The 12,717-nt window shown below is 49.1% G+C and overlaps 1 protein-coding gene across 1 annotated transcript in view; it reads left to right on the forward strand.

Moving 5' to 3' along the window:
* LOC137206664 (myosin-16) overlaps window positions 1–11,185 on the forward strand; it is a 59,185-nt gene extending 48,000 nt beyond the window's left edge. Inside the window, exons 38-44 of the mRNA XM_067705581.1 lie at window positions 1,755–1,947; window positions 3,101–3,304; window positions 4,267–4,392; window positions 5,299–5,469; window positions 5,999–6,199; window positions 7,241–7,468; window positions 10,782–11,185. Coding sequence (XP_067561682.1) covers window positions 1,755–1,947; window positions 3,101–3,304; window positions 4,267–4,392; window positions 5,299–5,469; window positions 5,999–6,199; window positions 7,241–7,441 — 1,096 coding nt within the window. The 3' untranslated portion in view covers window positions 7,442–7,468; window positions 10,782–11,185. The remainder of the gene's footprint in view (window positions 1–1,754; window positions 1,948–3,100; window positions 3,305–4,266; window positions 4,393–5,298; window positions 5,470–5,998; window positions 6,200–7,240; window positions 7,469–10,781) is intronic.
* Window positions 11,186–12,717: the final 1,532 nt, after the last annotated feature.

Consider the following 12,717-nt stretch of genomic DNA (forward strand, 5'->3'; position numbering starts at 1 on the left):
GGTAGTGAAGTAAATCATAAGGCGAAAGACAAATACCACATGATATCACTTACATGTGGAATCTGAAATATACAAATGAACTTATTTACGAAACAGAAATAGACTCAGAGACATAGATAACAGACTTGTGGTTGCCAAGGCGGAGGGGAGGTGGGGGAGAGATGGATTGAGAGTTTGATATTAGCAGATGCAAACATATAGAATGGATAAACAACAAGGTCCTACTGTATAGCACAGGGAACTATAGTCAATATCCTGTAATAAACCATAATGGAAAAGAACATGAAAAAGAATGTATATATATGTATTACTGAATCACTTTGCTGTACAGCAGAATTAACACAACACTGTAAATCAACTGTACTTCAATAAAATATTTTTTTAAAAAAAAATGGGTAAAGGACTCAAATAGACATTTCTCCAAAGAAGATACACAAATGGCCAACAAGTACATGGAAAGATGCTCAGTATCATTAGTCATTAGGGAAATACAAATCAAAACTACAAGATACCACCTCTCTTCCATTAGGATAGCTACTATCCAAAACACAGAAAATAACAAGTGTTGGCAAGGATGTGGAGAAATTGGAACCCTTGTACACTGTTGGTGGGAATGTAATATAATGGTACAGCTGCTGTGGAAAACAGTATGGAGATTCCTCAAATTTTTTTAAATAGAATTACCATATGATCCAGCAATTCCACTTCTGAGTATATACCCAGAAGAATTAAAATCAGGGTCTCAAAGAGATATCTGTGAACCCAAGTTCATTGCAGCATTATTCATAATAGCAAAAATGGGGAAGCAACCAAAATGCCCAGTGATGAATGGATACACAAAATGTGGTCCATCCATACAGTGGAATATTATTCAGCCTTAAAAAGGAAGGAGATTCTGACACATGCTATAACATGAATGAACCTTGAGGACATTATGCTAAGTGAAATAAGTCAGTCACAAGAAGACAAATTCTGTATGATCCCATTTATATGAAGTACTTAGAGTAGCCATTTGATTATAGCCATCCTGGTGGACGTGAATTGCATTTCCACGATGGCTAATGATGCTGAGCATCTTTTATGTGCTTATTGACCAGCTATATGTCTGATTTGGAGAAATGCCCATTCAAGTTCTTTCCCAAAAACTGGGTTATTTATCTTTTTATTGTTGATTTTAAGAGTTCTTTATTTATTCTGGATACTAGACTCTTATCAGATATATGATTTGCAAATATTTTCTCCCATTCTGTGGGTTGTCTTTTCACTTTATTGATAATATCCTTTGAAGCACAAAAGTCTTAAATTTTGATGAAGTCCAATTTATCTATTTTTTCTTTGGTCACTTAACTGTTGCTTTGAAAAGAGAGATTCTGACCTGTATAGCCAAAGCTCACATTTTATAATGAAAACAAACAGCGGAGACCTTAACATCTGGCCTTGAATTGACTCCATTGTGGACTAAAGAGTGATCTTTGGCGTGTTTTTCATCATGTTGGAGCCTCAGTTTCCTTGCCAGGCTGTTTTGCATATTAAATGAATTGAGATCACAAAGACACATGGTTAACATCGACCTTCCATTCCTTTTCCCAAAGCATGATGCTCCCCCACTTAAAGACTTTAAGAGGAGATACAGTTTAATCTCACAGCATGCTGGCCGTATCCACATTATTGCTGAGATTTCTTATCTAGAGAGGTTTAGCACATCCTGAACAGTGGGCCCAGTACGCCAAGGCCTTCTCTGCTTGGACTTGCAGGAAGAACCACCAGAGGGCCATCGAATCCTTGCAGGCCAGCCTGGAGGCGGAGGCCAAGGGCCGGGCAGAGGCACTTCGGCTCAAGAAGAAGATGGAGACAGACCTGAATGAGATGGAAATCCAGCTGGACCACGCCAACAAGAACAACAGCGAACTTGTGAAGACGCTGAAAAGGCTGCAACAGCAAATCAAGGTAGCAAATCTGGAAGCAGGAAGAACTAATCACAAAGCCAGCCATCCCCGAGCCTGCAGGCTCACTGGGAGCTAATGACATGCCTGTCCAGCCAGGATAAAGGCACAAGAGCGAGAACGTGGGGTGGCTGGCAGTCTAGGGAGCAGGAGACTTGGGGACTGTATAAATGAGAGACCCCAACTACCAAGATCCGTATCCTGGACCACTGGAAAGAGGGAAGGAGGGAATCAGGAATTTGGGCCTGTCTTGCTTTTTAAAATCATTTTTGACTTATTAGAAATGATTACAGACACAGAAAAATAAAGAACATAACGAACACCCATATACCGACCACTCATCTTAACTAGAGTTGAAGGCCTGCTTTATCACTTGCTGTCATCAGCCTGGTCTGTAGCACATGCATAGCTGGACCCACGCATTCAACATGTGTTTACTGGAGCCCTGCCCTGGCCAGGCACTGTATTAGGTGCTAGGGGTACAAGAATGGATAAAACAAACAAACTTCCCTGCAGACAAATAATAAGCAACAAATAAATAAAACTGTAGTATTAAAAATGGTGAGAGGGCTTCCCTGGTGGCGCAGTGGTTGAGAGTCCGCCTCCCGATGCAGGGGACACGGGTTCGTGCCCCGGTCCGGGAAGATCCCACATGCCGCGAAGCAGCTAGGCCCGTGAGCCATGGCTGCTAAGCCTGCACGTCCAGAGCCTGTGCTCCGCAATGGGAGAGGCCACAACAGTGAGAGGCCCACGTACAGCAAAAAAAAAAAAAAAAAAATTGTGAGAAGTGCTATGGAGAAAGACAGGAGAAGGGAGACGGGAATTAGCCAGGGCAGGGTGTAATTGTCAAAGGTCACTGAGGAAGGCCTCCTTGAGAAGACCCTGCTGGAAACACCAGGTCCTCGTCATCAGGAAATCCTTGACCTCATGCTGACCAGGCTGGACAGATCCTCCAGACACCTGGGCCCTGCATCAACCAGACCCTGAACTCCCCAGGGCAGGGCTGCACTTTGCACTCTCTTCCCCTGTGGCCTGCACCTCCCCACCTTCACCCCAGCTCCCCGCTGAGCCTGGTCCAGGAAGGTCATAGCACCCTCAGGCCTGGGCAACCCCTGGCTGTGGGAGAAGGGCTCAGGCCAGGGTCTCTCGTCTGCCAGGACCTGCAGATCCAGATGGACGAAGACGCCCGGCAGCACGAGGAGCTGCGGGAACAGTACAACCTGCAGGAACGGCGCCTGAGCCTGCTGCAGACTGAGATGGACGAGGTGCGCTCGGCCCTGGAGGGCAGCGAGCGCTCCCGCAAGCTGCTGGAGCAGGAGGTGGTGGAGGTCACCGAGCGGCACAACGAGCTCAACGTCCAGGTGGGGGCAGCTACCGGCCATGTGGACTCCCACTCGGGGTGCTGGGGTGAGGCCAGGGCGGCGCCCAAACCTCATGGGCTCCCCTCAAAGGCCCACTCGGCAGATCCTCAGAATGCACCTGCAGAGCTTTCTTTCTGTTGTGGTTAGAAAACAAACAAAAAAACCCATAACATAAAATGTACCATCTTAACCATTTTTCAGTGCAGAGCTTTTCAAGATAGACTCCCACGACTCCCCCCTGGAGATTCTGATCCAGTGAGTCTGTAGTGGGACCCACGGGAATTTAACTTTTAGAAACTCCTCATGAAATTCTGATGATTTAGCCAATTTTAAGGACAACCGTTACCACCCCCCATCCCCCCACCCCGCCCAGTGTCCTGAAGATAGAACTTCAGAACTGGAAGGGATCTAGAATATTCCAAAGTCCGACATTCGTGGTACACATGAAAAACTGTGGCCGAGAGTTGAGTGGCTCACCCATGGTCAACACCAGGGACCCCAGCGGTGATGCAGGTGCTTCCTGCCGCTCACAATGCAGTCCTTTACCAGCACGGCTTCATCCTTACTCACCATCTCATGCGAATTCACCGAAAGAAAAAAATGTACATGGGACATATAGGGATTACAACCCCACTTTAGAGATAAAAAGACCAATCCCAGGGGTAAAAAGGAGACACACAGGCAGAAGCACTAGGGCTTGAACCTGGTCTTCCCAGCTGCAAGTTCAGGATTGTACTAGAGATACCACCCACCCCAGGCCTAAATGATGTTCTTCCCAGGCTCCGTGTGATGCAAATTCTAATCTAAAACTCAGAGAAGAATGCAGGATAGAGACCTTCACCCCAAGCAGGGGGCCCAGGGCCATTTCTTGCTGGGGGTCTGGGAGAGGGTGGCTTTTCCTGGACACAGGAAGGGCTGTGCAGACTCTGGGCTCATGGCAATGTCTTCGTTTCCTCCTCCAGAACCAAAGCCTCCTTGTGGTCAAGCGTAAGCTGGAGTCTGATGTCCAGCGCATCTCCAACGAGCATGAGGAGCTCATCAGTGAGTTCCGCTCGGTCGACGAGAGGGCCAAGAAAGCCACGACAGACGTAAGTGCGTGCACGGCCTGCTGCAGCCGGGAGGGGCCTGGGCACCCTACTCCCACCCCAGCCAGGCCCCCTGCCGGCGACCAGGCCACCCTAGGCAGGGAAGGCCGCCTCCTTTGGTTTCTGAAAAGCCAAGAGATTAGAGCATGAGGCCTGGGGACACAGACCAAAGGAGCCGTTGAAGTGGGCTCATCTGGGCAGGTATTTTGGCAAGGAGAGGAGCCTTGAACCAGCCTTAAGGGGAGGGTTAGTGAAAGGAAGATGGGTGCCGTGCCCAGGGGTTCAGGGCTGGAGGTCAGCAAGGGAGGCCTTCAAGTGTTTTCACCCTAGTATCCCTTTGGGTGCTCAGTGGTGGATGCTACGGGCCCCACTTTAAAGATGAGGAAATACAGATTTTATCGTCAAGCTCCTTAGGCTTGACTGAAATGCCAGGAGCTCAGGAACATTGTTGGTCTTATTTGGTGCTGTGTTCTGAGATCATAGACTGGTACCCGGCACGCTGTAAGCCCTCCATGAATATTTTACACAAGAACAAGTGGGTTAAATGACTGGGGCTGGGTGCAGACCTTGGACTTTCTACTCAGACCTGTGTTTTTCCTGCTCTCTGTGCTGTGCCCCTCATGGAGGAGACAGCAGAGTCTGGCTGGAGAGCGCCGGCTGGCGGGTCCATGGGATTGGGCAGCCTGGGTCTGAGCACAGGCGCCTGCCTCCTCCCGTCACTCGGAGGGATGTGGGAGCATGGGACACCCCCTCTACCACACCCCAGCAGCATGTCAGCCAAGGTCCTCTTGTCCACCGCTTGGTGTCCCAGAGGCTGGGAGACAAGGACCCTCGTCTCTCAAAGGCACTAGGAGCCTGGATGGGAGCCCAGCTCCAGCTCCAGTGCTTCCACCCGCCCCCCCACCCCAGGCTGCCCGCATGGCCGAGGAACTCCGGCAAGAGCAGGACCACTGCATGCACCTGGAGAAAATCAAGAAGAACTACGAGGTCACCATCAAGGACTTGCAGGCCAAGATGGAGGAGGCTGAGCAGCTGGCTCTCAAGGGAGGGAAACGCACAATCATGAAGCTGGAAGCCAGGGTGAGGGCGGCACTGAACCAGAGGGAAAAAGGAGATGGGAAGGGGGTCTTTTCCCCCCAAAAGTGCCAAGCATCTGATGAGGAGCTGGGCCTCTAATCTATTTCTACAACGGTCTCCTCTCCTCCTCCTCTCCCTGTCACCTTCCCCACAGAGTGTCCTTAGCCCCCAAGCAGAGTGGTTCCCCACATTCTTCCTCTGTCTCTGTTCCCAGTCTCTGTTTCCAACATTATTCCTCTCTTATTACTTAAAACGAGCCTCCGTCTTCACCTCATGGAATGTCAGAGCTGGAAGGGCCCAGGGGGTCGGTCACCTTGTCCCACCCCTGCCTCCCCCATTTTCCAGAGGAGGAAACTTGAGGCTCAAGGCATCTGACCACCTGCTGGTGAAAGGCTGAGCCCACCCAACCCTCCTGGGCAGGGCTCACCTCTGGGCAGGAAGTGGACACCGCAACACCCCTGCCCAAGGCCACTGAGCTCTGAAGTTCAAAAACCTGCGTTCCCCCAGCCGCATTCCTCTCCTCCGCCCCCAGATCAAAGAACTGGAGACGGAGCTGGACGGGGAGCAGAAACAGCACGTGGAAACGGTCAAGACGCTGCGGAAGAATGAGCGGCGCCTCAAAGAGCTGGTCTTCCAGACGGAGGAGGACCACAAGACCAACCAGCGCATGCAGGAGCTGGTGGAGAAGCTGCAGAACAAGCTGAAGGTCTACAAGCGGCAGATCGAGGAGGCGGTGGGTGCCCACCACGTGGCCCCAATTCTCCCCCCTTCCCAGCCCAGGTTTCCAGCCTTGGTTAGAATGAACCACAGGAGAGGACTCAAGTCTTGGCCAAAAGATGGCTTCCTGTCCACAGCACTTCATCCTCGCTGTCACATGGGGAGTGGACTAGACATGACACACTGGAGATAAGAACGTGTAAAAAATGAAAATATCCCGAGAACACCCATGCTAACTAAAACACCTACTTCGGTGGGATCTAAAGCCAGGGAAGGTCTCGGGTGCCTCCGTCCTGCTTCCACTGCCCCTTGTGGCCTCTCCCTCTTGGTCAGAAGGTTAAACACCAGGACCTTCCCTTTTTTGATCCCCTTGACACAAGGCAGGAAGGCTGATACTCTTAATCTATTTCACAGGTGAGGAAACAGCCCAGAGTAGGGTACTTATGTTATTTCAGTCAAAGTCACATGGTTAGCAAATGGCAGCTTCAAGTCTCAACCCTAGACCGCACGCCCACCTGCCGCCACCATCATCCCCCACCCAGGATATAGATATTTGACTCTGCTGTCATTTGCTGCCAGTTCTGGGACCACCATGTTGACTCCATCATCCACCCACGCACCTAACACTGTTCCCAAAAGGCTCAATAAAGGCCAGGTTTACAGGAAATACGGTTCTAACCAAAATGACACTATTACTCTCTTGGGAAGATGAGGGGGTGCGAAATGTGTGACAGGGGCTCAAGAAAGCTCCAAATCCACATCTTCCATGGTGGGGTACCAATAGCTAATGCCTAAAACCACACATTATAGAAGCCGCAACAGAGCACATTTTATTTAGAAATATGGACGTCAAAGCCAAAAACAATCAGCTAAAAGCGTTGAAGGTAGGTGTCCATGGTGACCTGGAGGATGCCCCGACCCAGGACTGCTGTGTTTCCTAATAAGCCTTACAGAAAGACTGGACTCTTTAAGATGTCCATGTAGAACTGAAAACAATGCACGTTTAGCCAGAAGAAGCCAGGTTTATGCCCCATTTTCCACTGTGCCTTTGTCACAGGAGGAGCAGGCCAACCAGACCTTGGCTCGCTATAGGAAGACGGTACATGAGCTGGATGACGCCGAGGAGCGGGCCGGCATGGCGGAGACCGCCCTGAACAAGCTGCGCACCAGACACCGCGTGGCTGGCAAAGGCATCACCTCTGTGGAGATCATCCAGGTGTCCAAGACAGGCACCTCCAAAACCCTTTCTGAGGAGTGAGGTGCCACGTGTTCCAGCTCACAGCCGGTAGGTGTGGACTCTATGCTCCAAGTTCACCTCCCCTGCTCTTGCTTTGCTCTTTCCAACTTCTCTGCTTCCTGTCTGCCATGCCCCGACCTTATGCAACGGGGATCCCAAAGCCTCCCCTGTCCCTTCAGCCGCAACACTCCCTCAGCACTCTCAGGTGTGATGCCGTCCACTTGTGTCACAGGTGCTGGTGGTCGTGATGCTCCCCCCATCTGAGTGGAAGCTCTTGGGAGGCAGGTTCCGCGTCTGCTGCCCCTTCACACTAGGCCTGGCAGATAGGTGCTCAGTACATGCTTGTTTTCACTGGAGAACTGTAGGGACATTTGCAAGCTTATAGGTGGTGTGCATTCATCTTTCATATCCCCCACAGTATCATCCCTGAGGATTTCATCAATGCTGGCTGAATTTAGGTTTCTAACATCAAGGAAATCATCATCATCACAGCTACCATTTCTTGAGCACTGAGCGCCAGTGGGATTTTAGGGGAAATTTTTTTAATAGTCTTTTATTATTTTCCTTAATCCAGAACCAATTGAGAAGAAATACAGGAGACAAACACATAAAAGTCACAATGCTAGTTTTATTATGATACAATTCTAGATTGAGAATTCATGGGTGTCCACCATGAGCATCCTTGTACTTCACCCCAGAATTAAAAGTACCTGCAGAACTGAACAACCACAGCCCTGCTCCCTGGGGAGCAGCCCCTACTCCAAGGGCAGGAATGACCAGAGCTCATCGACCCTGCAGGTAGATCCAAAAGGAGACCAGATGGGGTTCATCCCTGCCTTCCTGGTTCCTTCTTCCAAGCACAGGATAAACCACTCCTCTTCCCATGAGAGGAGCAAGGGAAAGGTGAGAAGCAAAGAACATTATTCTAGAGCAGTGGTTCCCAAAATGTGGTCCTTTGGACCAGCAGCCACCTCAGCATCACCTGGGAAGTTGTTAGAAATGCGAATTCTTGGGCTCCACGCCAGACCTACTGAAGCAGAAGCTCTGGGGGTGGGCCCTGCATTTGAGGTTTAACCAGCCCTCCAGGTGATTCTGACATATGGGCAAGTTTGAGAACCAGTGCTGTAGCAGAAATCTCCCCTTACAGAAACAGGAGCCAGGGAATGCAGGTTTCTTCTACTTTCACAAGAGCCAGACATCTGGTAAATGTTTTTCACTCTAATTTATACCATTGAGGTAGGTATAAATATCTGCGTTTGCCAGGTGAGGAAAATGAGCTCAGGGAAGTTCAGTGACGCCCATGGTCACGCAAGCCCTGTGTTATGGAAAGGCAGGCTGTCCTTTATTTTAATTGCTGTGGAGATTGATAAGGTTACCGTCTGATTAGGATGAACCGGGACAACTCATGATCAAGGACTTGGTTTAGGTTGGGAGGGGCAGGGGTTTGGAGTCTCAGTGCCACATGCTGATGTTCAACCTCCACGGATTCTGGGAATTTTTTTCTGGCCTCATGTTCGAGCATCCGGTTGAGTCAGCCCTTGGTGAGGGTAAGGTCCCCCACTCACAGCTCTCTATCTCTCAGGACCGGGTCAGTTTGGGTTTTAGCCAGAAGTGATAACCCCATTGACCTTTGAATTCAAGCTGAGACTTTTCTCACCATTTGCTTAGGGAGGGAGCAAAAAATAGGACACAGAATCTTCTTTTTAATTCTCTAATTCTTAAATAATGGTTAGCTCAGGAAGTTAAGGAAACCAGAGGCTTGCCTCTGGATGAGTCCTACAATTAACATGTAACCCCCTCCCTTCAGGGCAAAACCCTCAAAGGGGTCCCTTCTTTTGAGCTCCCCCCTTGGTGGGGGTTACTCCTTAGGCCTCCTGCACCACCCAGACTCAGGAGGCATTTCAGCTCCTTCTGCCTGCTAAGTCTTAGCCTCCCGGATTAGGCACCTTGTAAAGCAGATCCCCTGCCCCAGCTTGGTGACTGTTTATTCCTGGGGTCTGCTGGCCCTGGTCCAACTGCTCTGTCTTCGTGTCATTGGGTTACAGTCCTGCCAACAGTGCCCAGAGGCAGAGCCCCTGGGGTCTGCTCTCTGTGTCCTGGTCCATCCTCACTCTTTTACCCCATTTTCCCCTTATCAGTCACAGATATGCCATTGTGGCCATGAGATATTGCAAGCAAACTAGTACATGGGTTAGCACTAAGCCAAAATCCCACAGGAATTTAGTTTTCCAAAGTGGCATTATCTTCAATCACAAATACTGACCAAGCCCTGAATATGGACTAGGCCTGTACTCTGGGATACAGAGATGAATAAGAAACGACATCCCGCCTCATGGAGCTCAGAATCCAGTGGAGAGGCAGACACACACAGCAATCACCACAAGGCTGTGAGCGACTGTTCTGCAGTGTTTGCTTCTCACAGGAGGGGATTCCAGGGGAGGAACGACTGGTTCGACCTGAGGTGGCTAGGGAGCAGCTCCATGGAGGACATGACCCGTATGAGAGTCTAGAGCAGCACCACTCAGTGGCTGGTCCCCACTGCAGAAACTGAGAGGAAGCGTTTAGAAATTTCGAGAGCAATTGGATGCTGCCATGACATCCAAGTGCATGGTCAGTGTATTTCATAAAAGTATTCATCTCAGATAGTAATTAAAATAAACAAAAATGAAAAGTAAAAATAACAGAATCGAAATTAAAAAGAATAAATAAAATGGATCCCTCACCAGGTAGAGAGGGAAAGAAGGGAATTCCAGATAGAAGGCCCAACACATGCAAAAGTGCAGAGGTGGGATGCGCACAAGAGTACAGCATGACTGGAGAAGAGGGGCTCAGGATGAGGTCAGAGTGCTGGACAGGGTGGGAGACAAAGCTGGTGGGACAGGTGTGGGGGGTGGGTGTGAAGGGCCCTGCTGGGAGCAAGTGTTCCATAATCTCCATAAGGAAATCTTGCTAATTTTTAAAATCCATTTGTGGGATGTGAGGAGTAGTAGCTTTTCTTTCTTGGGAAGACACATCAAGTTGGCAAAAGAAGCCTCTTGGCCCCTCATGAGACATTGCAGACAAGTGCATGGTGAGCATTGCATCCCAGGGCATCGCACTCTGGCCCTCTCAATGGCCCGACTAGAGTTCAGACCTACCTGGGCATGCCAGGCCCAAAGAAGGTGTCCCTAAACCCTCACAACCTAGCAGAGAATGAGCCAGGTATGACCCAGTGGTGTCCATTACAAGGAAGGAAACTTGTGCAGAAGCAGCCCAGGAACCTGAGGGCACTGTCTTTCTAGCAAGAAGGGGTCAAAGATGTCAGAATTCCCAGCTCTGGCCCACAAGGGTCTTCTCACCCTCTCTCTCTTTTTTCTTCCAGGGTGACACAGATCACAACAGCAGACCACTGAGAGGAAAAATATATGAAAATGGAAAACTGGGTCTATCCTGAGAATGTTTACTATGCAAAGGAAAGTGCAAGCCAGAAAGAGATAGGTGCAAAAGAATAAAGATAGCTGTGGGGGAGATGGGCTTGGGGATGTAAATACCCAGCCATTAGAGGAATTTAAATTAGCGCGGCTTCTCTGAGATGGCATCAACCTGTCAAGCACTTGGATAACAGTAAGAGTGGGTCTGATTTAGTTGAGATTCTACATGTTCATGTCAAGGACGGAATATGTAATGTCTGTGGGACTTGGCTGTTCTCTAGAAGTAATTCCTCGTGTGGACAATTTTAATACCTTGTCCCCGTGCATCTTAAATAAAAGAAACTTGAAAAATAGACCGAGATTGTTTTTAAGTGAAGAATTTTTTCTGTGACTTCCTAATCCAAAGGCAATTTTTATAGTATATCAGAGTTCTGTTGTGTCCGTGACCTCATTCACAGGCTTGTGGCTATTGGAAACCATGAAACCTATGTAGTCATGGTGAGGTTCTTTGCAAATTGTGAAAGGGTGTATCATATCAGAGATATGAAGAGAGATATCATATCAGAGATATGAAGACAAACTAGGTTTCGTAAAGCTGAGATAGTTACAGGACCCCCTAAGAGGATGTTAAGATCCATCCAGGCTAACGACCCAAAGGCCCCCCACGCCACGCCTCAGCATCTCCCTGGATGCTCAGACACAGGTAGGCCAGCTCTGTGAGGGCAGGCAAAGTGTATCTTGTGTGTTTTATTCACTGCTGTTTCTCAGCAATAAGATAGCGCCCAGCCTGAAGGGAGAACACAGTAAATACGGTAAATACTTTTGGAGTGAATGCCTCCCACGGCAGTGCTTCCTGACATTGCACAGAGAGCTTCCTTAAATCAGGCTGAGCCCTGCCCCCTGGTGGAATCCACTTGTCAACCCTGGTTTTGACACCCGGGACTCTACAGAACCACCTGAATGGAGGGCAGGTCTCACGGTCCCTCCAAGTTGCTCTTCCCTTCCTGGGTCCTTCCATCTTCCCAAGTGTGACAGGATTTCTTTGTCACCTTCTGACACTCCTCGACCCTGTTTCTCTCCTCACTGTCCTAGTCTTTGGGGTGCAGGGGCAGAGGGAGCAGCCCTCAGAACGCCCCTCCTCCCCAGCTTCATGGAAATGCGGTCTTCCCTTTGAATTTCAGCACCCTGACCTCTCCAATGCACTGGCAGACAGAAATCATTGTTCAGGCTGGTAGAAGAAGGGATATTAATATGCTGGTGGTGGATCCCTCTCCGTCTTCACACGGGCTCACATCACCCCCCATGATGGTTCTAATCTTCGCACTCTCTAGGCACCTCGGAGGGAACGGGGTTTGCATCCTTCTGTGCAAATGCACCAAATGTGAAGACGCTGCCCTCCGGTGGTGGGGTCTCCAACTGCTGTATGTGAATTTCCTGGGAGACACCAAATCACACAATCTTAGAATTATATTAGAATTTTAGGGCTCAAAGGGACATTTGGAGAGTGTCTAGTCCAACTTTCAGCCAGTTTGGGATTCCCTTCCACAGCATCCCTGAAAAAAATGGTAATCCAACTTGAACTCTTCCAGTGGAAAAAAGGCAGCTCATTGCAGTTTTGGCTGACAATCATGGTTCAAAAGTCCCACCCAGTATTGAGTCAAAATATGTCTCCTCTATTTTGCCCTTACTTCAATCTAGTCTTCACCTCAGTAATTACATAAAATAAGTCTAATTCTTTTGCTCTGAAGTCAGATATGGGTTCCACTTTCCCAGCAGTGTGACCTTGGGCAACTTAACCTATCTTATCTCCTGTTTCCTCAACTATTAAATGAGGAATAATAAGAGCATCTGCCTCGTAGGAATGTGAAGTTTAAACAAGTGGCACGG

Source organism: Pseudorca crassidens, chromosome 15, assembly GCF_039906515.1.
Source record: "Pseudorca crassidens isolate mPseCra1 chromosome 15, mPseCra1.hap1, whole genome shotgun sequence".
Taxonomy (NCBI): Eukaryota; Metazoa; Chordata; class Mammalia; order Artiodactyla; family Delphinidae; genus Pseudorca; species Pseudorca crassidens.